Raw genomic sequence first — 27,189 nt, 5'->3', positions numbered from 1 at the left:
AGAAACACTGCAGCATTTAGCGTTTCCCATTTGGGGCTCTCAGGGCCCCCTTCCCTCCCCCGTGGGGAACCCGAGAGCCCCAAATGGGAAATCAGCTGTAGGCAGAAACACTGCGGCATGTAAACACAACCGCGTTGTTTCTGCCTGCCTTGACTTTCACTTTGGGTCTCCGGTGTTCCCCTGGGGGAGCACCGGAGACCCAAAGTGATGGCCACGGCAGGCAGAAACACAACGTGGTTGTGTTTGAAAATGCTGCGGTTTTTCTTTCTAAGTTTCTCAGGCTCCTCCGGCTTGGAGGAGCCTGAGAAACTTAGACAGAAAAACCGCAGCGTTTTCAAACACAATAACGTATTTGTTTGTGGTAGCTTCAAAAGCTACCGCAAACATAAATATGTTTTTAAAGCTGCGGTTTTATTTTTAAGTTTTCCAGGCTCCTCCAGCCCGGAAAACCTAGAAGAAAAAAAAAACGCAGCTAGTGCTTATTTAAAAAAATAAATAAATAGCACTTACTGAGATTCAGCTGCAGCTTTTCTGCCTGTAGTCTCTGGTCTGAGTCCCGGCACCAATGAAGGAAAAGCCACCCAGTGGTAGCTTTTGTTTACTACAGCTAGCTGGCTTTTCCTTCATTAGTGCTGCAAAAGCCAGCGCAGGCGGGCATCCATTTCACAAAATGGATGCGCCCATGTGCTTGCTTTTCCAATTTTTGAGCTTGAATTGCTCAAAATGTTACATAGGAACTTAAAAGTGCGAGTATATTTGTTTTATTATTGCCCATCTTTTTGGGCAATACATTTTTTTTGGGCGAACCATTCCTTTAAGCAGGCAAATACGTTTGGATCCCCTCTAAGAAGAGTCATTCAGTACAATATGCTAGGCCAAAGTCAATGGGTAAAGAGTCTTATATAGGATGAAGCACTTCTGGAAGGTTCATGGAAAAGGCGTATTTCTGATGCTTGTATCTGCTTGGATTCACATGCTGTGCATAGGCTAACGTCTAGTGGAAGCTGCAGCGTATTAGTTGTTGTTTTCGAAACTCGAAAAGGGACATAGACAGGGCATGCCAGTAATATGATCCCTAGTGTGACGTCCACTGTACCCTTGATCCTTCACGTGTTGCGGTCCCTCTTTTTTTCCGCCAGCGACGAACGCTAAAGCGGAGTTCTCCTTTCGGCTCATCGCCATTTGTTAATATTACCAATTACCGATAGTTTTTCTTACTATCCTTTATATTCACTGACTATCGAGACCATCCAATGGCGGTGAAGAACAAGACTGTCGAAGACTCCCGACTACGGATCCGTTCCGGCCTTGGAAGGCCGCTGCAGGCTTCGGCCCACACAGTAGGGAGGGGGGGGGGACATTTTAGAATGTATATGCCCTTTTTTTGTACACTACATTCGCAAAGCTGCTGTTTTTCGATTATGGATAGGACCCCTTTTAAATTGTGCCCCAAGTGCAACAAAGTTCTCGTGGGCCGACAAACACCTGGTATGTAACCTGTCTCCCTCGGGACCACGTCGGGGGTTCCTGTCGAGCGTGTGGACTCTTAAAACCCAAGACGTTGAAGAACCGGTTAACTAAACGCTGGGCCCACCGCTCCAGACAACTGGAGGCCATGGAAGTGGAGGGTGTCTTCAGCGACTGCAGCAACGCCACAGTATTCGAAGGCGACGGGGGTACTCTGGTTTCCCAAGCGCAGACCCCCAGCCTCAACGGACAGCCCAGCGGCCTTGTTACGGGGGCGACAACCAGCGGCGAAAGCACTCTCACTACCCCCTCCACCAAACACACAACCCACGGCCGAGACTTGACACACATGTCAAGCAAACTGCAACGCACGACGTTTAGTGAGCGGTGCGTTGAATCGCTGTCCTCTGGGCACTCCAGATCGAGATTGCCACATGCCAGGCCCCAACTGTCAAAAGACAGAACACACGTCGTGGATAAAAGCATTCCCAAAGGTTGTGAGTCAGCTGACAACAATTCGGATTTGACCGTAGCCGAAATTCAACGTTCTGCGTCAATAGCGGTAAGAAAAACATACAGGCCAGACTAGCCCATTTAGTTAAAAAGCACGTCCCAGAAGGCCTTGTTAAGTCAAGGGGGTCTAAGAAGAGCTCTTCCAAGACCCCGCATAGGGATAAATCACAGAAAGATAGGTCCCCTCACAAGAGTAAAGAACCTCAGGTGTAGGTTTCCCTGTCTTCAGCCTTAAAGAACAAGGCTGTGCCTTCTACTGTTGTCCCACCTACTTCAGAAGATTTAAGTCTTTCACCTCAACCAATGGTCATCCCTAGTTCTGCCCAATGGTCAGCTGAAGCTAAAGATAGGGTCATGAGAAGAATGTCCTTCATGGCAAATGTTTATGAAAAAAGACCCTAGCTACTTAAGTTTTCACTCTCGGAACCCTGTTCAACCCCCTGCTAAGAGGTCTCGCCCCGGTGAGCTAGAACAAGAGCCCACTGTCATCAACCTATATGACCCGGACACTGATCACGAAGACCTCCTATAGCCAAGAAGCTGCAGACCCTTATTATGGGGATAATGAGGACAATGAGGGTGACCCAGATACAGACATGTAAAACATCGACTCCCCAGTTGATAAGGACCCTGCGGTTGTAGACTCGCCCATAGATAATCGGCCCCTTCTAAACAAAGTACTCCTCAAAGCGGCTGAGCATTTCCAGATATCTACCCAAGAGGATCCACAGGACAAAGATTTTGTTAACAAAATCTTGGGAGATGAATTGACTACCTCAATGTATTCCCCTACTAAAGTCTGTCCAGCGTAAGGTACCAACCCTCTCTGGAAACACCTAATTCGATGCGAGCGGTGAACCCTTGCATAGAAAAACTTTTCAGGCCTGCTCCACCACACCCGCTGTACATCAGGGGGCAGCCTAAAGCCTGATTTGCTCGTTGTTACAAGGAAAAGAGCAGGTACTCCCCTAGCCTCTCCTGAGCCGCCTCCAGACAAGGAAAGTAAAAGGCTATACACAATGGGCAGGAAGGTTGCCTCTTCCGCTGCATTCCAGTCCAGAATAGCTAATAAGTACTTTATTAGCCAGTTTCAACTGCCACAAATGGGATGGGGTCTCAGATTTACTCTCCTCAGTCACAGAACCCCTCAAGTCTCAATTAGCGCTGGTGGCTTCAGAAGGAAGGGCAGTTTCAAGCTGCTTGCTAAAAAGCATTCTTGACGCCGCAGACAACGCAGGCAGAATCATAGCTGAGGGAACCATTATTAAGCCTCACGCTTGGTTACGCCAATCTGGGTTTAAGCTAGAGACGCAGGCCACTCATTAACATGCCCGTCGACCCCAATGTACTCTTTGGCAAGGCCGTCGAGGACGCCTTGAAGGCAGCCAAAGAAGAGTATGGTACACTGAAATCATTGGGCTAATTGACCAATAAACCTTCTGGCCAGAGGGGGGAAAAAGCAATTTTCGTCGTTCATGTGGACAATTTTCCCAGAGGGGTTCCAGCCATCACCAGAATCGAGGAACAGCATGGGGGGGGGGACAATCCAGGCCAAGCCTCTCTGAATTACCAGAGAGGACTGCGCAGATCACACGTGATATCCTGCTTCCGGTGCCCTCCCATGCCTCTCCAGTAGGAGGGTGTTGTGTAAGATTTTCACAGAACTGGTAAATCTTCCTGACCTGGGTCAACCCCCAGAACCTTTTTGCTTTATTAGTGGGATATTTGTCCTTAATACCTCCAGTGAGTGGGAACCTTTTTCCACACTCACATAATCTTTAACACTTTTTATGGGTGTCATTTTTATGACTCTCCATAGTGTCTTTTTAAAGTTATCCTCTTTAACAACTTATTGGCAAGAAGTGCCTGTTGTTGCTTGGTTGCTCTAGGGGCCACCCCTTTAACTTTATTTTGCTAACCTTGAGCGAACTACAGTTCCCAAGGGTAGAAAGGATCTTTGGATCCCTTTTTAAATTTTATTCTGCAAAGCCAGCCCACCCCACCTTATGTGGAGTGCTGGGGAAATACAATGTATCCTCTTTCACACTAAAACGGTAAATTCTGTTACAGGGACAAGCTTACCTTCAATGGCTGGTGGCAGTGATACCTTGTATTATTTGGTGCACCTTTACCACGGGCTGTGTGCACAGTTGCAGTAAAGGCACCTAAGGGTGCTCATTTTACCAAAATGGCCCCGTCTTCTTTTTTGCCATTTTAGTGTTTCTTGTCCTTTCTTCCTTCCCTTGGCATCCAGGGTGGGAAATTCCTTTGTGTGATTTTTATCTTCGGCGGGAATCCCTTGTACTCCCCGCACAGGCTCCAGTCTGTCTGTGAGGGGAGGAAGCGAGGCAGTAGTACAAAACTCCACAGCCCTTTGTTTTATGCCTTGCCTGAATGGGGACAAATCCCAGGGGGGGGGGGGGGGGGCTGTTCTGATTGGACAACCAGACCGCCCCTGCTTGTAAAATGCGGGGAGAGAATGCAGAGGTTGTGCTGTAGTTCCTGATGAATACTGTGAACCTGGAAGCTGAAGAAAAGTCGACCACTGGAACCGAAACAAAAGAATATGATGAAGGAAAAGCGGCTGAAACGATTTCCAGCGACCGGAGAGTCTGCTGTGTAACCAGAGCCTGCTGTAGCCCTTCCTTCCAATCGACCTGGGGACTCCAACGACGACCCAGATCCAAAGCCTGGTGAGGCACACTAGACTCAAGAATACCTGCATTTTGAGCCATACCACATGTTGCTGCGACCTTGCATTGCTGCAATAACCCAATACCGTGGGACCTCGAGCCACTGTGCGGTGCACAGTCCTCCAAATTCCGAATCTCGCTGAAACTTCGTGGGCATCCTGGTGGATCTCCAGAGACACGAATCGAGTCCAAAAAGTCCTTAACAGAGTGCTGGACCTTTGTAACCAAGAGAATTCAACCGCAATTTTTCTGTCTTCTGTGCTCCTTGAAAAGGCAGCAAATCCACAGAACCGCATCCAGCCGCGCGGGAAACCTTGCCTAGAGCCTTCTTCATCGATCGCTGCTGCTGAGATCTTGTTTTCAGTTAGCACGACAAGGAATCCACTGACTGGGTATTTGGCTGCAGACCCTGAAGTTCTCCTGCTGCAAAATCTTCTTCAATGCTGAGGTACTGGTTTGGGTATGTCCTTACCTTAAGCCTGTTAGGATTTCTGTGTAGCTGCGGGTTGTTTTCTGTGATGAGGCCTCTCATCCAGTACACCCAGTCCCACTGCTAGAATCCTGCGAAGCCCCTGGACCCTCTTATAACCTAGAAGTAAAGTACTCACCTGTTTGCCCAGTTTTCCTAAAGAACTGACTTTTGCTACTAAAGAACCTACCCTGACACTGCCTGGTGGCCACTAGTCCTAGTGACACCCCCCTCCACCCCCACCGCCCCCGCCACTGAGAACATTCATGCTCCAAGAATAAGGGAAAGACTTTTTAGGGATTGGGACTTCTGCCTAGAAATTAAATCAAGTGTTTAAAAGTTACTTACTTGCACAGAGTGGGTTGGTAATTGTAACTCTAAGAGTGAACAGTTACAAAAGTCCTCACATCTCTTGAGTGTGTGATGCACTATTCTTAAAAGTATGGTTAACCTTTTCTTTCTTAAACTGTTTTTCCATTCTAATATAAAGTAGATGTGAAGGTATTTCTCTCCTGTGATTAGGTTGTGCCTCTTGCCAAAAGTAATGTTGGTTTCACCAGATTATTCCTGCAGGTTAATTGTATGAGTGTTTTCTAACTGTTGGTATCACCAGATTAGTCCTTTGAGGATAATTTTATGTGTTCCCCAACTGGGTCTTACTTCCCCTGACTTGCTGCTAGTCTGTCCAGAATAAGTCTGTATTAGGTTGTTTCCTACCTAGAATAACTGAGTCATTCAGTAAAGTGTAACATTGGGTTTTACTTTCCCCTTCATTGTGAGGTTAAAGTATGTGGGTGTTACTTACCTTGTGTTAGCTTTGTGCCATCCAAAAATAAGTTACAAGAGTTGCTGCTTATCTCTATCTGTGGTTCACTCATCTCAAAAGCACCTGTAATTGTATATGACATCCTTAGGTTTTACTCACCTAGTATAGCTGTGTTATCACAAACGTAGTTTTAGGTTTTTACTGCACCTAGAATAAGCGTAAGAAGTATATTGTCCAGTTGACTGATTAAGTGATTTGGACTGAGAATCATCATACAACTGGAAGGGTCTACTGCCCTTGCATTACTGAATGTAATTGTGAAAATAACCATTGTTTTTTACTCCCCAAAAATAGGTGTGACCTATACTGACTGTGTATGAAAGGGGTTTGACTTCCCTAGAACTACTTTTGTGTTCCAAATAAGGTTTATACTTGAAGGTCTGTGTACCTTCATGTATAGTGTTGTGTTTTTATATTGTGATTTCATGTGTTAGTGCTTACATAGCCCTAGATTTATCTGGGCCTACCTGTATTTAAGGAAATCCTTTATTTTTACAATGCAAAGTGTTTCAGTGTTTCTTTGGATCATTTGTATTACAATTTCATTTGTACTGATTCTACAGCCCTCTCTCCTTCCTAAGATAAGCCTGGCTGCTCTGTCTGCGCTACCATGTACTCATGTGGTACACCCTTATACTAAGAGTGGAGTCTTGTACTGCCTCAGTTGAATGGTTTTACTTGGCCCTTAGTTGGACTTCAGAAAAACTGTCTGAACAGAAGGTGCATTTCCAACTTCACCCAAGCATGGGAGGGAATCGCCTCAGACAGATGGGTGCTGCCCACCGTAGCGGGCAGATATTGTATAGAGCTCCTCGAGCGACCCCAGAACCACGCCCCAACACCAGAAAACACACTCCAAAAAAGACCAACTCATTCTGATCGAGGAAATCGCCACGCTGCTCCAAAAGGACGCCCTAGAAATCGACCCTGCCAACCAGGTAAACAAGGTTATTTATTCATCTTATGCCTTGTGCCAAAGAAAGATCTAACAATGCGCCCAATATTAGATTTAGGCCCGGCAAACAAATGTCAAGCCACAAAGGTTCTGCATGACTACGCTACAAGAGTTAATTAATCCCTCTGCTAAAAAAGGGATTACATGGCAACACTGGATATGAAAGATGCCTATTTTCATATTTCAATGTTCCCAGCTTACAAAAGATTCTTGCGTTTCAAGATGGCGAAACAGCACTACCAATTCAGGGTGCTGCCCTTCAGAATAGCATCCGCTCCAAGGGTATTCACAAAGGTACTGACGGTGGTGGCAGCACACCTGTGCAGGGAGGCAATCCCAGTGTACCCTTACCTGGACGACTGGCTGATTACAGGGGAGTCTCTAATTTGCAGGCAAAACATTCAAAGAACTATCAACCTTCTCTTTAAATTGGGCTTCTCAATCAACGAGAAAAAAATCAAGCCTAGTGCCAAGCACAACCAAACAGTTCCTAGGAGCTGTTATAAACACAGAAGAGGGGTTAGTCTTTCCGTCAGAGGAAAGAGTCAAAAACATGTTACTGCAAATACCGCAATATCAGGCCGGCCGCCAGATAAGGGTGCGCAAAGCTTTACGTTTGCTAGGCATGATGGCATCTTGCATTTACCTGGTACCGCACGCGCCTGCGACCCATGCAGGAGTCGTTGGCGAAACAGTGGTCTCAGGCAAGTGGTCAGTGGGACGATCTAGTGGTCGTTTCGCCAACACTAGTAAAAAAATATTTGCTGGTGGTGGAGAGAATCTGCTGAAGGGGAAACCCTTCCACGATCTGGAAGTACAAGCGATTGTCACGACAGATGCCTCACTTGCCGGTTGGGGGGCTCATTATCTTAACCACACAGCTCAGGGTCTGGTCTCAGGCGGCAGCTCAGAACCACATCAATCTGCTGGAACTACTGGCAGTATTCAAAGCCCTCAGCATTCGAGTTTCACCTAGCAAACCAATCTGTGCAAATCCTGACAGACAGCAGGACAGCAATGTTTTACATCAACAAACAGGGGGGCACACGTTCTCCATATCAGTCCAAGCTTGTGCAACAAATTTGCAGATGGGCACTCAAACCGAAAATATTCCTCACAGCACGTTCCAGGGGAACTCAACTCTCTGGTTGACTCGCTGAGCAAAGATCCACTACCAGAGGAACACGAATGGCGACTGCACGCAGGAGTCGTAGAGCACCTCTTCTCTCAATGGTGTTTCCCCACAATAGACTTGATTGCTACAAGCGAAAACAATCAATGCCCAGACTTTGCGTCCAGGTTCCCCCATCCAGGCTCAAAGGGGAACGCTCTATGGAAACTGGTCAGGGAAATGTTCTTACACTCCTTCCCTCCCCCCCCCAACACCTCTCATGAGGTAAGTGGTCAACAAGATCCACAAGGAACAAGTGATGCTCATCCTAGTTGGTCCTATGTGGGCAACGCAACCTTGGTATCCACATCTGCGCAAACTGGCGATGTGTAATCCCATCAAGCTCCTGTGCCCGTACAATCTGCTCACTCAGCACGGGGGACTAACAGTGCACCCTCAAACTCACTCAATCAACTTTGCAGCATGGCTCCTGAAGTCAGAGTTCAGACATCTTTACCTACTACAGAGGTGTATGAACATCTTGAAGGAAGCAAGACCTAACACTAGGCACTGTTATTCCGACAAGTGGAGGAGATTGGTAATTTGGTGCCGGTCTAAACAAATTAACCCCATACAATGTACTCCTTCCCACATTCTAACTTATATGCTCCACTTGCTAGATTCAGGGTTGGTATTCAACTCTTTAAAGGTCCACCTGGCGGCCTCGTCAGCCTATACCACCTCACACCATAAGGTCTCATGGTGGAAGGTACCTGTCATCAAAGCATTCATGGAGGGAGTAAAGAGACTTCCCCCCTCCAATTTCAAACCTGCTGCAGGATGGGATCTCAATGTTGTACTCGCTAAGCTCATGGGACCCCCTTTCGAGCCGATGCACAAGTCTTGTCTTAAAAACCTGACTTACAAGACTGCCTTCTTAGATGCTATTACTTCCACAAGAAGAGTTAGTGAAATACAAGCATTGTCGGTGCAGGATCCTTTCTTTATAATGCACAAGGACAAGCTGGTTTTACGTACTCGCCCTAGGTTCTCCCCCAAGTTCATCTCTAAATTTCACGTAACCCAGTCTATTGAGCTACCAGCTTTCTTTCAGAACCCCACCAGCTCAGCTGAGGTTAAACTCCACACACTAGATGTGAGGAGGGCAGTTCGCTAAGACCGCTAAGAAAAACAGACCAACTGTTTGTCTCCGTAGCACCAGGCAGAGGAGACCGCATTTCAAAAAATGCCATCTCCAGGTGGATAGTCATATGTATACAATTGTGCTATTCCCTATCAAACAAGACTGCCTTTCACGCCCAGACCTCACTCCACAAGGATGCACAGGAGCCACTCTGGCTTTCATTGCAAATGTCCCTCTAGACCGCATTTGCAAAGCAGCTACATGGAGCTCAGTACACACTTTAACTCCGCATTGCCACTCATTCCAAGACATACACACAGGTGGGACAAGTGGTTCTAAGACACTTCTTCGCCCATGAACCTTCTCACATCCCACCACCTTCTAACACTGCTCGCTAATCTATGCACAGCATGTGATCTAAGCAAATTCCACAAGCCTCAGAAGGGATACATTACTCACCTTAATCGTATTTATGATGCTTGGATCTGCTTAGATTCAAATGCGCCCACCCTTTCCTCCCCTCGGAGAGAAGGCGCATGCATGCTTATGAGCTTGTCTGATAATGTATCTGCTTGGATACAACTGTACTCGCGCTACACTTCATGCAACCTCATATCAGAAAAATAACAATCTGAGGGTCCTCGACACATGAAGGATCATGGGTACAGTGGACGTCACACTAGGGATAGTATTACTGGCACGCCCTGTCGACATCCTTTTTCAAGTTTCGAAAACAACTGGAATACTCTGCAGCTTCCACTAGATGTTGTCCTCTGCACAGCATGTGAATCTAAGCAGATACAAGCATCAGCAATACGATTACGATGAGTAATGGATCGTGTGTGTGTGTGTGTGTGTGTGTGTGTGTGTGTGTGTTTTTTCTTGGGTCTGTGTATGTACCAACCTCTTTGTACTGCTCTACAGCTCACATTACTCACGCCTAAAATAAGCCTGGCTGCTCAGCCACTCTGCTGACTTGTGTTGTACAGGCCTTTATTAAGAGTTGGGTCCCTAATACCAAGAGAAGTCTTGTGAAGTTCCCAAACCAGGTGGACTTTAGAAAAACCTACCTAACAGAAGCACCCATGTCTCCAGAGGCCAAGACAAGCAATAGCACCTAGTATAATTGAATCCAATAGCACTAAATAAAATGACAGAATGGACAAATCATGGTGGTCTCATACGTGGCGCAAGACCAGAAAACAAGGCCTATTCATAACGCTCCAGTCGAAGATAGCAATGTACCTTCACTACCTTAAAGTTCTGAGGAAGAGAACAGTCGGCAAGGTCCACAGCAAAGATCAAGCCTTCGCTTGGGGCCTAACTGATGAGATAGTAGGCTGATTGTCCAAGTGGGCAGTTGTCGGACGTTGTTCCCCTCACCTGGGTTTCATTTTTCTTACGTGCTGCTAACAAGCTGAATGTCCAAGGGTGGAAGAGGGTGCCAAGCAATCGGGATGGCCTATGTGATGATGGACTATACATTGTTGCAGAAGCCAATCTGCTGTTATTGTTCCATTATTATCTTTATTATACTAAGCTACAGGTATATATGTTCCCTTATTGAAAATAAGTTCGAATGGGAATGATTCTCTTAACCTATCCCTCCACCCGATAGGTTTTACTATTTCCCACGTAGGATGACTTCATAGCTGAAGTATATTGAGGTATAAAGCCTTTGTGTAACGGAAATGTATTTGAGAGTGTGTGAGCTGCAATGTGTTATGCTTGCCAGATTTCTCTACTTTATTGAACTGATAAAGTAGTACTTTGCCATATTCTTTGAGTCTGTTTATTTGGGCCTGAAATCAGTTACTGTGGTGATCCCGTCTAGCACTTGATACGCTCCAGGTGCTACTGCACAACACGGTCAAGCAGCATCAAACCAACCTCACCGCTAGCTAGCTACTTGATAGAAATTGTTAATAAATTTCTACACCAAGTATTAAAGGATAAGTCAGAATTGGTTGTAATCGAAACGGCAACATGATCATCACACATACATACTTGTTTTACTTGGCCAGTGTGGTAATACAACAGTAGTCAAAGTAGCAGAACAGGAGGCGCTGTTGCACAGCTGGAGAAGATGGCTGCAGCCTGAAAAAGCTCAGAGACAGGCAAACGACCATCCTCCCATTTCTCCTGCTTCAGCCGGTCTAAATCCATCAGAACCCCCCTGGGCATTGATCTGAAGGTCTCCTGCTGTCATCTGTGCTAACTGGGGCTCTGCCGTCTTGATTTGATTCGATTCGCTCGGCCGACACACAGGCTTCCAGCCATGCCATCGCTGAGTTTGGGGGCCAGCTCCTCCGGGCACTCTCTGCGGCCATCTTTACGACCAGGCACTGAGTGTTGAGCCTGCAACACTGGTCCTCCTGCGATCCCTTGATCTGCTTCACTATCCATACATCTGTGGGCTGCGCTGTGAGCTGATGAGGTGCAGCCGGCCTCTCCTGTTTTTCTTCACTTGGCCTTTGCCAGGCTTGCGGACCTGTTGAGGCGTTGGGACCCGGGCTGCGGGCACCCCCTATTATCAGCGGTGCTGACTTGGGTCTGTGGACAAGATCTTCCTGTGCAGCTGCCATATGGCCTTCCTCCCACACCACCGCTGTGTCTAAGGGCCAGGATCTGCCTATGGATATTTCCTTTGAATGCAGCTTTTTCTGAAGTCCTGAGCCGGGCGGCGGCCCAGCAGCACTGCACCGCCTGCGCTGCCCCTGGTGGCTTAATCATTGCCCATACTGCTACCCGCTACTAGCCGCCGGCGGGCCGCTGGTCGGGTGGCGACGAGGTGGGCTCTGCATTGGGAAGTGGCTGTACGGGCCTGCTGCCCCCCCCCCCCCCTCTCAAGCTGCTATGAGCGGGTGGGGTGAGGCTTGGTAAGACGCCGCCTTCCAAATTGCATAACTTGGGCCAGGCTTGTGGCCTGCTGAACCGATCGAGCCTGTGCAGCGCAACGCAACGTGAACTGAGGTGGATGCTTGCTGTCCTGACCTGGCCACATTGACTGCGCTGGGGGCTGCCGCTCTACTCCGTGCTCCTCCTGCATTTGTCTGCCTTCATCAGGGATGGGAGCCTCTGGGTTTGGAGCTGCGGCATGCACTGGACTTCGCGCGTTGGGCTCCAGGTGTACCTCTGAGATGGTGAAACCTGGCTCCTGCCCAGGCCCACAGGTCCTCCATTTATTATAGCTGCAGGAGTGTTGCCCACTGGCAGGGATTCGCGCCGTCCCAGACTCAATATTTGCTGATATTCCCTCACTAAGCACTGGAATCTGCAAGGGTTTTGCTAATGACTGGGCTGGAATTGTCGCTCTGTGTTGGCCTGTGATTCTCCCCTCCCCCTCCTAGAAGCGCAACCTGGTTACCATCTAAATTACCTCATGGCTGCATACCTTCACCCTTAAGGTCTAGACAACCATACACTATCACTCTGAGGGGTGAGTATCCTGCTATATGCCCGAAATTGGCTGGAGGTCTGTGGAATACTTAACCTTTACCCTCCCACTCTGGATCTTTTGATCCCTGGTGCACAGACTGCCGGCAGTTTAGCCTAATCTGCCTCGCATGGGGAACCCTAATCGGCAATCCAAAATGGATCAATACGCCAGATCGGAACACCCACCTCCTCCTCCCGCCCCCCTCGGACCTCCCAGGCCCTTCACAACTGGACAGCTCCGCTCTCAACCAGATGTTGCTTGCATTGAAGGGGAGCACTGACTACTTGGCGGACAAGATAGACGCACTTACTTGTAAGGTAGACGTCTCAGCACTCCAGCTAGAAAAAAGGTGTGGTAGCATGTCTGACGCTGAACAGCGGATCGGGGACAGTGATAAGATCACGACCCTTCCACAAGAGGTTACAACATTCCAACAAAACATCAAAAAGGTAATGGCCAAGAATGAGGACCTCAAAGGGAGGTCTAGGAGAAATATTCAAATTTCAGGAACCCCTGTATCAACCCCGATGGACAATGCGGAAACCTTTGTTGAAAAACTTTAACTAGAAGTCCTGGAGAATCCCCCGGTCACCCGCATGTTCATGGTGGAGAGGGCTCACATGTCTCTGGCAACCCGGCCTCCCCTGGGATCCCTCGAGAGACCGAGAATAGCCTGCATTTTCACTTTTCAACTATCGGACAGGGACATACTTTCCGTGCAGCCATGGAAAATGCAGAGCTGCCCTGGGGATCGGCGACGATTCGACTCTTCCCGGATTTCACCCCACAAGTGCAGGATCAGAGAAGAGCCTTCTTGACGGCCAAGAATATCCTCAGGAGGAAAAATGTCTAATACTCCATGCTGTATCCGGCCAAGCTTCGTGTGATACTGAATGGCAAGACATCTTTTTTTACATTGTTTGAAGCTGTGGAGCACTTTGCCAGAGACATTCCAAGCCCAGGGGGCGCCCCGCTTTGAGCTTCATAATATGCTATTTCAGATTCTGTTTGTCCAAGTACTCTCTCTTGGTCCTATCATCTCTGGTGAAATTATGCATTGTGCTACCACGTACAACAGGAATCCTGCCCTCCTACCTGGTGGGCTACGGCGAAGCCTCTAAAGTACGAATCAGGCCTGTGTCGCATGGAGCACCCCCAGCTGCTGCGACTCCCCCCTGTGCCTGACGGCGTCCCCATTCAGTTGCCCTATTGTTTAGGTTTACAAGTGTTATGATGATCTTCTCTCTTCCTAGTGAGGGAATGGGCAGGGTGGGGGTGGGATGTTGGGAGGCGATACATTTTAGTTTCTGGTGTGGGAGGGGGGGAGGGTAGGGATAGGTTGGATGAGGTATTAATGGAGAGGTTATTCCTTACTAGTAACAATGTTGGTGCCAATTACTGACTGTAATTTATGGGGACCTTGCTTCTGTTTGGATCACCACACCACTGGGTGATATGGTCTACCGAGCACCTACAGGGAGGCATGGAGACTTTCCGTGTGGTACCTCAATCCCCCCGCTCATATGCCTATTATGTTAGATGACGCCCCATCATGGACACTCAATGTGATGACCTGGAATATAAGGGGGTTTACGAATGCAACAAAAGCACGCCTAGTAGCAAATTCAGTGCTAATTTCTTGTGCTAGCAGGAAACCCACCTAGCGTGCTCGGACAAGCTCTCTGCTGTGGGGGGGGGGGGTCCACAGATATGGTTCACCATTCTCGTCCTATTCACGGGGGGGTCACCACATATATACATCAGTCACTGGAGTTCAAGTTACACACCAAAATTGGGGATGAAGGGGGACAGTTCTTAATGTTGACGGGTGAAATTGCAGGGTGGACGGTAGTCCTTATTAATGTATATGCCCCAAATAGTGATGACCCGGGATTCTTGCAGGAATATGCTGCGCACCTACATACATGCTCTGGCTATGAAATAATTTGGGCAGGGGACTTCAACGTTGCCCTATCCCGAGTTCTTGATGGGTCCTCACAGCTTCCAAATCCAGTCCCGAAGGCTGCGCTTAAATAGGCGGCCGTTGCCGAATATCACGATCGTCACGAATCTTGGAGTTTGAAACATCCCTCGGCCAGGGAATTTTCACATTATTCTGAGGCGCATGGAAGCTCCTCCAGGATTGACTGTGTAATGCTGTCCACCTGGCTAGCTCAGAATGTTGGGGAGGCTCTCCTCCTCCCCGGTCCCTTTCTGATCAATCACCGGTATTGATTGAAATTCGTGGTCTTCCCCTCCCCAAAAGGCCCATCCGCTGGCGGTTCAGGGCACTTGCCCTGGAGGATATAGCCTTCCGTGAGGAGATTAGGAGCGATTTTCAGGCCTTCTTTGAAACCAACACGGGATCAGTGGGTGACCGTGGAGTGGTCTGGGAAGCGTTTAGGGTTTACTTGCGTCGGTGCTGTATCTCCAAGGAGGTTGGGGGTTTTAAAGTCCATTTGTCGCTCTATTCTCACCATAGAACAAGAGGTTAAGCACTCCGAAGAGGTGTGGACCCTCCTTCAGACGGTAAGGGATGAGCTGACTCTCCTCTCCATTAAGGAGGAACGATATCTGGGCTATCTGATCGCTGCTACCGCTTACGCTAACGCTGAAGTGGATCACCCGAGCCGAGCTCTGGCTTGGGCCATTAAGCGGGAATGCCTGCTTGATCCCATACTAGAGAGGACCCAGAAGATCTGACTAGGGATAATGGGGAAATTAGTAGGGTGTTCCGAGATTACTGTGATCAGCTCTACTCACAAACTGTAGCTACCTAGGAGTCGATCTCCATGTACTTGGATAGAGTGGCCCTTGGCTGGCTTTACTCTGCTCTGGGGACGGCCCTAAACAAACCTCCCAATGATCAGGAATTCCGGAAAGCAATCCACTCCCTTCCCAATGGGAAAGCTCCCGGCCCGGATGGAATAACTGCTGAGCTGTATAAAGCTTATGCAGATCTATTAATCCCACAACTGAGAGGCATGTATGAGGCCGCCAGACTGAGTGGAACCTTACCAGAATCCACCAGGACCGCCCTTATCCACAGTTCTATTGAAGCCCACTAAAGACCCCCGTAAATGCTCCTCATATAGGACGTTATCTCTGATAAATATGGATAACAAAATTCTTGCCAATATCCTCGCAGACAGATTAATGCCACATATATAGTCGCTAGTCCTCCCTGATCAAGCAGGTTTTGTCCCTGGCCGCTCTACTCCGAACAACTTACGCCGTCTGTTTTCCCTGATACACAATGTAGATCCTAATGTCCCAATAGTAGTGGCTGCACTTGACACCGAAAAAGGCTTTCGATTCGGTTGAACGGTCATTCCTTTTTGAGGTCCTCAGAAGAATGGGTATTGGCTTAGCATTCCTGGGCTGGATCAAATTACTGTACTCTGCCCCGATAGCCAAAATCTACACTAATTGTTCAGTGTCGCACCGCATACACGCGACATGTGTCAAGGATGCCCATTGTCCCCAATCCTTTTCGCGCTGTCCATCGAGCCGCTGGCTTGTGCCATAAGGGAGTTTCATGCCCACAGAGGAGTCCAAATTTACTCGCATCTCTCCATCTCTATGCGGAAGACATGTTGCTGTATGTGAAGAATCCTAAAAGCAGCATGGCTCCCTTGGTGGAGGAGATAGTCCTAATTGGCACTTTATCTGGCTTAAAGATTAATTGGTCCAAATCTGAGGTCCTCCCCATGAACCCCTGTGTAGCGCTTACTGATCCGAGGGATGAATTTAGATTGTGCCCGGATGGCATCCGCTAACTGGGTGTCCTGCTTACCACCGCCCCCTCCACATTGTATATGCTGAATTATGTTAAAGCCCTGGAACAATTGGAGCATAAGGTTGATGCATGGACCCACCTTCCCATCACCCAGGTGGCCTGTATGGCCCTGGCCAAAATGGTAATTCTTCCTAAACTCCTATATATTTACAATAATATTCCGATATGGCCCCCGTCTGCCTATTGGTTCCGTCTCCGGAGGTGGTTGATTCGCCTAGTGTGGGCAGGGGACGGGACAGGCTAGAGTTTGAGACCCTAATTTTGCCATATGATCAAGGTGGTCTCGAGATCCTCGACTTGCACTCTTATTACCTGGCTGCATAAATCCAGTGCTCTACATGGTGGTGGTCCCCATCCCACGAACTTCCACATATTCCCCTTGAAAAAGCCACGTCCTACCCAATAGATGTGAAGGGACTGCTCTGGGAAGTCTTGGTGAGCACAATGCAGACTGAAATACAACCAGTGGCCAATACCCTGAGGGCCTGGAAACAGTTGCAGCAAGAGACCGCCCACGAGTGATGGTATTCCCCCAAACTGTCCTTGTATTGCGCCGTTGGTGTCCCCCTCACCCATGAACTTATCTTTAGGCAGCATTTTGAACGTTTGGGAATCAAAGTGGCTGATCTCTTGCAACACAGTAGATTTATTGCCTTAGTTGATGTAAAGGGCATGGGGGATTGTACTGCTGTCACACAATTGCTGTACTTGAGGCTGCGGGAGGTGCTCAAGGCCAGATTGGTCAGTTTCCCAACACTGCCTCCCCTCTCTGCGATCCTCCTGTTTGTCACTAACCCGCCCTCTGTCTCATCTTTATGTATCAGGGACCAGAAGATGTTACCTGTACTTAACTCTAGTGCTAAATGGGATATTGATCTAGGGAGGGAACTCACCGATAATCAATGGAAGCAAATCTGCGCACAAACTCGTACCATTTCCATGTCTGTCCGCTTCCGGCTGATCCACTTTAAGTTTAACCATCAGACGTATTTTTCTCCAGCCAAACTCCACGGGTTCTACCCGACCAGGTCCCACCAATGTATCAGATGCAAATCCGATGACGCTGACTTTTTTTCATGTAGCCTGGGGTTGTGCCCCGGTGCGACCATTCTGGAATTAAATTAAAGTTGCCATGTCCGACATGCTGGAGTTGAATAACCTGTGTGCTCCTGAAATGTGGCTGCTTGCTCTCTTTGACCCTGGTCCTAAGAGGGTGTTGAAACTGTTGGCAATGGTGTCAATTATAGCCAGGTCCTGGATTGCTAGGACCTGGGGTCAGTCTAGAGCCCCCCTCTTACCGTGAATGGTTTAACTGCATGAACATATGTGAGAAGAAAGAGTCCCTCTACAATGCAACGCTTCTGTAGAATAGTAAGCCTGTGGATTATTGGGCTCCATTCAGACCTTATGTAACGGGCGCCCAGAATAATTCACAACCTGGTTCCCCCAAGGTTTTGGGTGGTGATGCCCCCCTCCCCTCTCGTCCCCCATGACTCTGCGTCAAGACTCCAGAACCCCCCGCATCCCTGATATACGATGATGTGGTATATATTACTAGGTATATGACTATCACTTATGGTCTCTTTTGTTAAATACTTCATGGGTTGGCACTCTAGTTGGATGGGACGGGTTGATGTTGTTTTAATTGGATGGAATTGTTGTTTTCTTAATTGCCTTGGAGTGTTTGTCTTAACTCCTGTGTTTGTTGATATAAAAATCAATAAAGAAAGATTTTTAAAAAAAGTGGCAGTACATATTGCTGGAGTATGAACACTTTTGAGATTGGTCGAACAATGATTTGTCTAGCACTGTGTAGCTGCTAGTTACCAATAATATTAGAAATTGATTCTTGGCACATCAAATTCACACATTCCCCTCCTTTGCAACCACATACTTTGTACATGTTTTAAGAACAGGGAAGACTTAATGACTGAGATGGTACAGTAGTAAACTGAGATACTGAAGTCATTTTTTCAAGCGATAATTGTCATTCACATTCACTGTTTTTATTAAAAACAAATCAATGTATGCTTCCAAAAATATTCTTTACTCTTTGGATATCTTCAATACTGTGAAATCTATCATAATGTCCTGAACTTGGGAATTCTTTGAGGCTGGCAACGTATGACACACTTAGTTTCCAAATCTGCAGTTAATTCACCAATGCCATACCTGAACATCTGCTGAGAGGATGTACAATAGTCCGAGTAATACAATAAATGATGAATGTAGCTAATTTAAAAAACATGACTTTTTTATACATACCAGATATCTTGCCCCATATAGCCTGATTGCAATCCATGAGATGATGAGGCTGTGGTAGGTTAATCTCAAGTATTTTCCTGTAGAATCTTGCTATTCATCAACTCTTCCCTTAAAATGTGACATGAAGATAAAAAAAACATACACAGTATGTGACTGCAAAAGGAGGATATTATCTTGTGACATATCTGGGGAAATGTGACAAGGAGTGCAGGGCCAACATGGTAATGTGAGTTTTTTTGGTCAAAGGGTGCTCTTTAATAAGCTGCTTCATTGTTCAGCTACCACTTTTGACCATTCTAGATGAACAAATATTAATTTTAATCCTTTTTACCCCCCAAATAAATCCCTTTAATACTACTGGACCAGTAGCTTCCAAAAGTAATGATTTGACATTTACAATGGTGTGGCATGATTTAATTGAAAGGGGCGGGGTGTGGGGGTTTAGGCTCTAGGGTGGAACCATCCCTGCTGAGCTCTAGTGTTCGGGTTCCATTTTCGCAGGACAATGTTGCAGCAAGATCACAGGTTATGGTGGAGGTGCAGCCCACACCTCGTTTGCTTGGTAGAGAAAGGAAGGGAACCTGGATGCCTTGTCTTTGTTGGATGTATTAAATAATCTAATTTCCACACAATTTTTGCGTTTTTGGTGCTGGGTTTTAACAGGAATCGTTTATTTTTGGGTAATATCCTTTATAGGTACAGAAGGGGTTCTTGTGTCCCCTTGTGGTCAGCCGACACGTGTTTCGACCCGTAGGTCCTTCTCAAGGCTATGACTTTCGGCCCGGCGCCCTCTATGGGGTTCTGACTTGATATGGGTGCTCCTGTGTATACAGTGGCTCCTGTTGGGCAATGGAGTTTAGTGCTTCTCCGTCTACTGCATTCAGCTGTCTGCGCCGGACCGAAAGTCATAGCCTTGAGAAGGACCTACAGTTCGAAACACGTGTCGGCTGACCACAAGGGGACACAAGAACCCCTTCTGTACCTATAAAGGACGTTTATTACCCAAAAATAAACGATTCCCGTTACAACCCAGCACCAAAAATGCAAAATTGTGTGGAAATTATATTTAATACATCCAACAAAGACAAGGTATCCAGGTTCCCTTCCTTTCTCATGATTTAATTGAATCCCGGCCAGATTTAAATCCCACATTGTTGGGGGAGAATTTTCAGAAATGTGCGAATTCCCTTCTACCTTAAAGACCCCAATCTCTTTTGCTGTACTTCAGGGCTTGTAATTTTCATCCTGAAGAGAGAGACCTTTTCCCCACTCTCATGTATTTTTATTTGATTTGAACCCGGTCTTTCTTTTGGTTTTGGAGTCTGACAAACTCCATAGGCATTATCTTTTTACATTGTGACACACCGCACCCTCAGTGCAGTGTCAGACGAGTCCTTTGGATTTCTGCTAAGGTTGAAATACCTTCTCTTGGATAAACTTGTTTCCAAGAGTAGTAAAGTGAAATTTACTTTACTTTTTTCTCTTTGTAACCCACACACACTATCTTACATAGAGTGCTGGAGGGGTTACTCTTTGTGTACCTTCTCATGCAATATTTTGTTGATACCCTTTCTACAATTAATGGCTGGTGGCGTGGTTTACTTTTCCTACCATTGTGTTTTTTTACCGCAGGATGAACCCTCAGTTGCAGTATTGCACCCATGGGTGCTCATTTTGTCAAAATGGCCCTGGTCGTCTTATTTGCCATTTCTTGTTGGAAAGGTCCTTCTTGAGATTACCAGGTTTGGTCCATTTGTTCATTTTGTCTTTGGACTTCAATACTGAAACCCACCTCTGGCTCCAGCGTGTCTGGCAGGGCAGGAAGTGAGGGAGGTTTCCGAAACTCCTTGTGCTTAGTCTCCTCGGTTACAGGAATGAACCCAAAGGTGATTAGCTGGCGGGCTATCCTTGGAGGACAGCCATCTTGCTGTGAGTGACAGCTAGGCTGCGAAAGAATGGGAGAAACCTGCATAAAAGGCAAGGTCTTTTGCAAAGAAGGCAGTCGACCACTGGACGAAGGAACCGAAGAAGAAACAGAGAAGCTTGCTGCACCCTCCTGAACCATTGGTTTGCCCGCTGAAGCCCTGCTGCAGTGCTGGCGCTCCGAATTTATAATCTAATACAGATGCCTGCAAAGGACGACTTCTCCCCTTGGGTTTGTGGGACCAATCAGCCCAAAGACTAACTCGATTTGGACCCCTCTCTCTGCTGGCTGTACTTCTTCGCTGCATCAGAAATCAAGTGCCAAGGGACAGGAATACCAGAATCTAGTGCTTTTCCTTTAAGCCGGACCCGAGCTCCAGGAAGATCCTCCGGGCTCCCTCAAAGCAGGACTAACCAAGCCTGAGCCCCCTCAACACAGTGCTGGACCCCAGAAGCAATGAAAGTCCATAAGGTGTCCAAGAACCACGGTGGTGCTATTTGCGAGTAGTTATAACCGCAAAGAGCTGCTGACCTGAATTGCGCCCATTGCTGCCGCCAAACTGAATTGCGCCCATTGCTGCCGCCGACCTTCGAACCATAGTGTGGGATTCCCCAGGCGTCCTTGCTATTGTCGCCATGACTGAGGCCCAGGATCTGCAGGTCTACAACGGGAACATAAGCCAGATGGAACCTTTTCTTGAGACTCCAGGTACTGTGAAATTAGGGTTACTTATCACTTGTGTGTAGCTTGCTTGCTCTCACTGCAGACTTGCTTTGGCTGCCCTTTGCAGAGTTGCTTGCAGCTTTGCCCCTCACAAGCCTCACAGCTTTGTGGCCCAACAGTGATTCTTTTTGCAACAAAACTTTCTTTAACATTGTGCAAGAATTTGGGGTAATCTTCCAGAAGTGCCTCAGCTCCCCTAGACTTTGCTCAATTGACATTGGCTGTCCTGGCTCCCTGAAGACTCTTCTTACCCTCAGAGTTTGTGTTCAACTGTCCCTCTAAAATGTCATACAAATCTTGCTTGTATAGCTGGGAAAGGGTTAACCTACATTGCATTGGGGATTCAAAAAGTGCTTGCCTATTTGAGAAACGTGTTAACCATTGTTTCCTTCCCTAACCTTTTCCTTTTTTGCCATAACTTCAGTATTCCAATTTAAGTGTGAAAAGTGATATATTAATGTCCACTGTGTACTAACTATGGAAGTCCCCTCAGCGTGTGGGAAGTAGCTGTGTACCATTCCAAAAGGGTATCTATTTACTTGATTGAACTGAAGGAGTGTTTTGTCGAGGTGTTGCATACTGCTCCCTTCCAAAGAAGGCTCATTTTAAAACTTACTGTTAAATGAATAATTATTTTATCAAGAAACCTTGAGTATAAGTGTTATTTGAATGCATGTTACTGTGAAACTCTGCAACTCTACAGCTCACATTGAGATATGCCTGGCTGCTCAGTCACTCTACCAACTTGTGTACTGCAGGCCTATACGAAAGGTTGGGTTATCTATTTCCAAGAGGACAAGGCTGGTGTAGAGTCCCACGGGGTTACTGCGTACAATCCTGCCTAACACACATTGAAAGGGAATACCCACAAAACAATTGTAAGTGGATAGTGACATGTGGTTGTTCTGAAGTCCGGTATTTTTATATTAGTGAGGATGGATGGTTGGATAGATGTATGTGAATATGGTTTAATATACACACTGTCCCATCACATGGAAAAGAATGAATTGTCAGGCTGGTGAAAGTACAATGGTTGTTACAATGCTGGCATTTACACCAAGTGGACCCATCGTCCATTCTACTTGGGTTAGGTTCAGGAAATTCGTTTTCGGTGTAACTGTCTTACAATGGTAGTTCTCGACTTTTTTGTCTTGCTTCCATTTCTTTATCGGGGTAATCTAGATCAAGCATAAATGCGTGCAGACATGCATTGTACATTTGAAAGGTATGGTAGATTAAAAAGTGACCAGACTGGTTTGAAAAAGTATAAGTAAAATATTTCGAAGCGAATGTTATAAATGATAGAACAATGGTAATCTTATTCCCAACTCTTCATTAAATAAAAAGTTGGGAGAGCTAAGTGGAGAAAATGTTTAACAATGATTACCCGCTACACAGGTTAATGACCTCCGTCAATCCTAGATGTAAAAAGAAAAACCGATGAACAGAGAATGTTAAGTGAAATGCGCATTGTTTAAAACTAATGAAACAAAACTGTATTGATGCAGTGCTCCAGATAAGATTTTGAAGCCGGAGTAAAATTATTATTTTTAGAGTAAAAAAGTAATGCCTATTCCCAATAGTACTATTTTATAAGCATTTAAATAAATTGAACTATAAAACAAACTTTTTTTGTAATAAGTATTCCTTTTAACCTAACTATTAATGTGCCTTAAAAGATATTTACCTCTTTGGATCATGCAGTAATAGTTTCTTCTAGTGGCACTGTGTACTACTTGTCCAAGTAATAGTTTCTTCTAGTGGCACTGTGTACTACTTGTCCAAGCGTGTCTGTAGAGCTGTGTGGGCTCCTATGTATAGTTTCCTATATTTTTGGGGGTTTGGAGTATTTCTACTTTCCATTTCTTTTTGGATAGTATTTGCCTATTTTTAGGTAGTAAAAGTGGTCGATGCATCCCTTATTGGTAGGGTTACGTGCATGCGCTCTTCCGAAAAATGCATGCTTCATCAGTAACATACATAATGTTAAACACTGGCATATGCAGAGGATGGCGTATGTTGTACTTTCACCAAGATGTAGAAATTGATTTTGTTAATCAAGTGTACAACACTAAACAAAGGAGACACACACATAAAACAAACTGGGAAAGGTTGTGTTTATGTATTGCAGGCGAAAGTCTTATGCATTTCCATGGGTCTTGTGTTCTTGTCACAAAGTAAATTACTTGTAATTTTCTTTATGTATATTATTTCGAATGTGTTGGTTAAGGGATAAAACGGGTTGGGGGGGGGGGGAGTTTTAGGTGGCAGTAGTAGGTAAGAAATGGGGTACCCTCACAATTTGAAGTAAATTACAACCAAGTCATTTTTTTCCATTGAAATGACAGAGCCTTTCCATGGCGGACATTTGATTGCGCAAATCTGTTCAGGATGTTTTTCTCTGGAAGTCACCAGCAGGGGTGTATACTATAGTATGTGCTGCCAGAGCGTTCAAATGTCTGCTTTGCCACAAGATGCCTGGGGTGAAAAAAGGTGGTCTGCGGTGATGATGCAAGTGATGCTCTTTAGAAAATACACATATAATACATCACTGAGTTGCAGAGCTGGTGTACTGATGATTCATTGAGTGTAGGCGATGACTTTCATTTAAGCAACTCCCTCATTTTATAGCCATTTCTGCCAGAAATTAGCCCAGTCTTGAGTTTGAGTCAAGCAAGACAGCACTTCAACAAATCTTCTTGCCAAGATCTTGGCTAAATATTCATGTCCTCCTTCAATATTATTATTGGAAATCGTCACACCTGAAGTGATCTCTTCTGGGCATTAGGCAATCTACCACAGCCTGCATAGTCATGCATATCCCTCCCATTGATATTCTCCCTGATGACCAAGTATGTAAGGGGGAAAAAGAAATCCCAAGAAGCCTCCTCATCTCACCTAGACCAGTAGATCAATCTCACTCAGGAATTCTTCAATCTGCCTACCTTGTCCATGCAATGCTTTTGCAATAGCTTCACGATCTCTGGATGCAGAGTGCTTGCTGTATTTACTTGCTTTTTACAGAGCCCTGAAGGGTCCCATGACCATGTGTGAAGTCCACCCAGCCCTGTTACTGGCTGGTTTGATGCGGTTTATTCTTTCATTTGTAAAGCGAGCTAAGCCTGGAGGCATCAAGCAGATGAGGATGTATGAATACTGTGTTGGGTTGCTTGCTCGCCCCTTATTCATTCTAAGCCATAACCAATGCTGAAAAATGAGGTTGCATTGTCCTAACACTGTCCAATGTGTTTTATTAGCAGTACATTTGTTAGAAATGGGTACACCCAGGGATAAAGTGATGTTTAGCCATCTTGTGTTCAAATTGCAACATTCTTCAGCACACTATCCAAGCCTTGACATACCATTGTAGCTTCTTGAAACTCGATGTACCATGTGCAGAGGAAGTGTGAACTTGAGAAATCCAAGACCCACTCAAAACCTATATAGTTCTACTCATCGGCACACCCACTCCCTCCTTCCCTGCAGCTCTCTGGTCGGCCTCTCTTGGCCCTCTTCCTGCTCCTACCTGCAAGGCTAAAAACCTTGGTCATCTTCGACTCCACACTCTCATCACATATCTGACGTCTCTAAGAAGTCACGCTACCAGCTTCACCTTCTCAGAGGTATCCTTCCTTTCCTCTCCTTCCCCCAGAAGCTCACTGTCTCTAGAGCCCTGGTTCTCTCAAAGCTGGACTACTGTAACAGCCTCTATCTAAATCTACCTGCCTCTACTCTCAGCCCTTTGCAACTCACCCAGAACAGGACTGCGAGACTTGTCCTTGGCCTGAAGCCCAGGGACCTTATCTCTACAGGACTGAAATCGCTACACTGGATCCCAGTGGCTGTGAGGATTAAGATCAAAACCTTCTGCATTGTCCACAAGGCCTTCTGGTGCCTCGGGCCAAAATACCTTCAACTCTTTCTTCCTAAATATCTTCCTTCTCAAGCTCCTCGCTCATCCACCTCCCTCAGGGTCAGCCGCTTCTCCAAGCAACGAGTTGGGGGTAGATCTCTCCCTGCAGCAGGGGCCTCCCTCTGGAACAGCCTTCCTGCCTCTCTGAAACTTGAGGAGAACCATCTCCGGTTCCGGAAGCACCTCAAAACCTTCCTCTTTGCCTCCGCTTTCTCTCCCCCTCTACCCTGTTAATACTACTGTAACTGCAATGAATCTGAAAAGGGGCCACTCGCCTATCCCGGTCTGTGGCCCTCCCACTCTCTCCTGCCCTGCCTCCCTGGCAACCCCTGCACTTGTGGGACTGTCTCTGTATCCCTACAGCCCCCCCCCTCCCAGCACTTGTCTGCACTTATCTTGCACTTGCCACCAGCTGGCCCTTATTATTTATCTTGTTTCTAACTAACCTGTGCTGCACTTCTCTCCCTTTCCCCCTTGCACTTTTCCCTTCCCCTCCACCCTGCACTTGCGCAATCTGAATGACACCTGGCCTAGTAGGATCGTTGTCTCTCCCTTTGTCGTCCCCCCCCCCCCCGCCTCGTCGCGCCTTGAAACACTTGTGTATAGGCGCGTTATAAATGCCATATCATAAATCATATAGTGCAGTTTTTTTCTGATCAAGGTTGAATGCTTGGCAGATTGTTGCCAAATTTTTCAATTTTGTGGAATCTTGCTGTGGAATCTTGCTCAGGTGCATTTTCAGATGAAGTTGCAAATCCTTCATAGTTGTGCAGTTTAATGCTTGATTTCCTCTTATATAATGAGTTTTTTTGATTTTTACTAGCCCCATAAAAATATATATCCAAAGGAAAGTGGGTGTGATGAAACCATTAGGTCTAGTTTTTGTTTCCCATTAGTGATTAGTAAAACATAACAATTTTTAAAAACTACCTCAATGAGCCTAATTTTATCAACAAAATAGCTTTTTTGGTGTAATAAGGTGTTTTTACCTTTGTGAAAAGACACTGTATTAAAATGTTTTTTTAAACTGTTTTTGACATTCTGTTTTTTCTTTTATCTAAGTGCATTCCACAACAGAAAAATGACAGCGACTGCGGTGTGTTTGTTCTTCAGGTAAGATGTACTGAGTTAACATTTTTGACTATTCTCTTAAATCCCGGGGTTGGGCACTCTATAAAGTTTAATGAAATGGAAATTGCAGCTTAACTGAGTATATGGTGAGTGTATATCGTCATTGCATGCGCTCATTGAAAGCTCATTTTAAATTCCACCACTTCTGCTGTAGTAGGAACTTCTTGCACCAGAAAGGACTAGTGTATAGTAAGATCTTAGCGTAATGCATTGCGCCTTTGCAATAGGGCTCCAGTATGGCTGTTCCAACATTAGAGAAACATTTTCGTACCAGTCATCAAGAGATGCAGAATTTTGACTGCCAGGATGGCATTTCTAGTGAAGTGATTGTTGTAATCTGTTGGATAAGATTTTCATAGAAATGCTAAATCTTCCCGACCTGTCAACCCCAGAACTTATTTGCTTTTCTAGTGGGATATTTTTCCTTAATACCTCCTGTGAGTAGCAACCTTTTTCCACACTCGCTGAATATTTTACTCTTTTTATGGGTGTAATTTTTGACTCTCCATAGTGTCGTTTTAATCTTATCCTCTTTAACAACTTTTTGCCAACAATAACTTTTTCTGACTAACCTTGGGAGAACTACGGTTCCCAAGGGTAGAAAGGATCTTTGGATCCCTTTTACATTTTGTTGGGTGAAACAGCACTCCCCACCTTATGTGGATTGCTGGGGAGATGCAATGTATCACCTTTCGCACTAAAACTGTAACCATTCTGTTACAGGGACAAGCTTACCTTCAATGGCTGGTGGCAGCGATGCCTTGTATTAATTTGGTACGCCTTTACCGTGGCCTTTGTTCACAACTGCAGTTAAGGC

At 46.2% G+C, this 27,189-nt stretch overlaps 1 protein-coding gene across 5 annotated transcripts in view; it reads left to right on the top strand.

Annotated features, from left to right (window-relative positions):
* Positions 1-27,189, top strand: part of SENP5 (SUMO specific peptidase 5) — a 362,099-nt gene that overhangs the window by 282,362 nt on the left and 52,548 nt on the right. For all 5 annotated transcript variants that reach the window (XM_069618625.1, XM_069618622.1, XM_069618626.1 and 2 more), the window contains exon 11: positions 26,304-26,354. In XM_069618625.1, coding sequence (XP_069474726.1) covers positions 26,304-26,354 — 51 coding nt within the window. The remainder of the gene's footprint in view (positions 1-26,303; positions 26,355-27,189) is intronic.

This window comes from Ambystoma mexicanum, chromosome 10 (genome assembly GCF_040938575.1).
Source record: "Ambystoma mexicanum isolate Mex_15411 chromosome 10, UKY_AmexF1_1, whole genome shotgun sequence".
NCBI lineage: Eukaryota > Metazoa > Chordata > Amphibia > Caudata > Ambystomatidae > Ambystoma > Ambystoma mexicanum.
The sequence above is the reverse complement of the archived record's forward strand: the minus strand, read 5'-3'. Positions and strand labels throughout refer to the sequence as shown.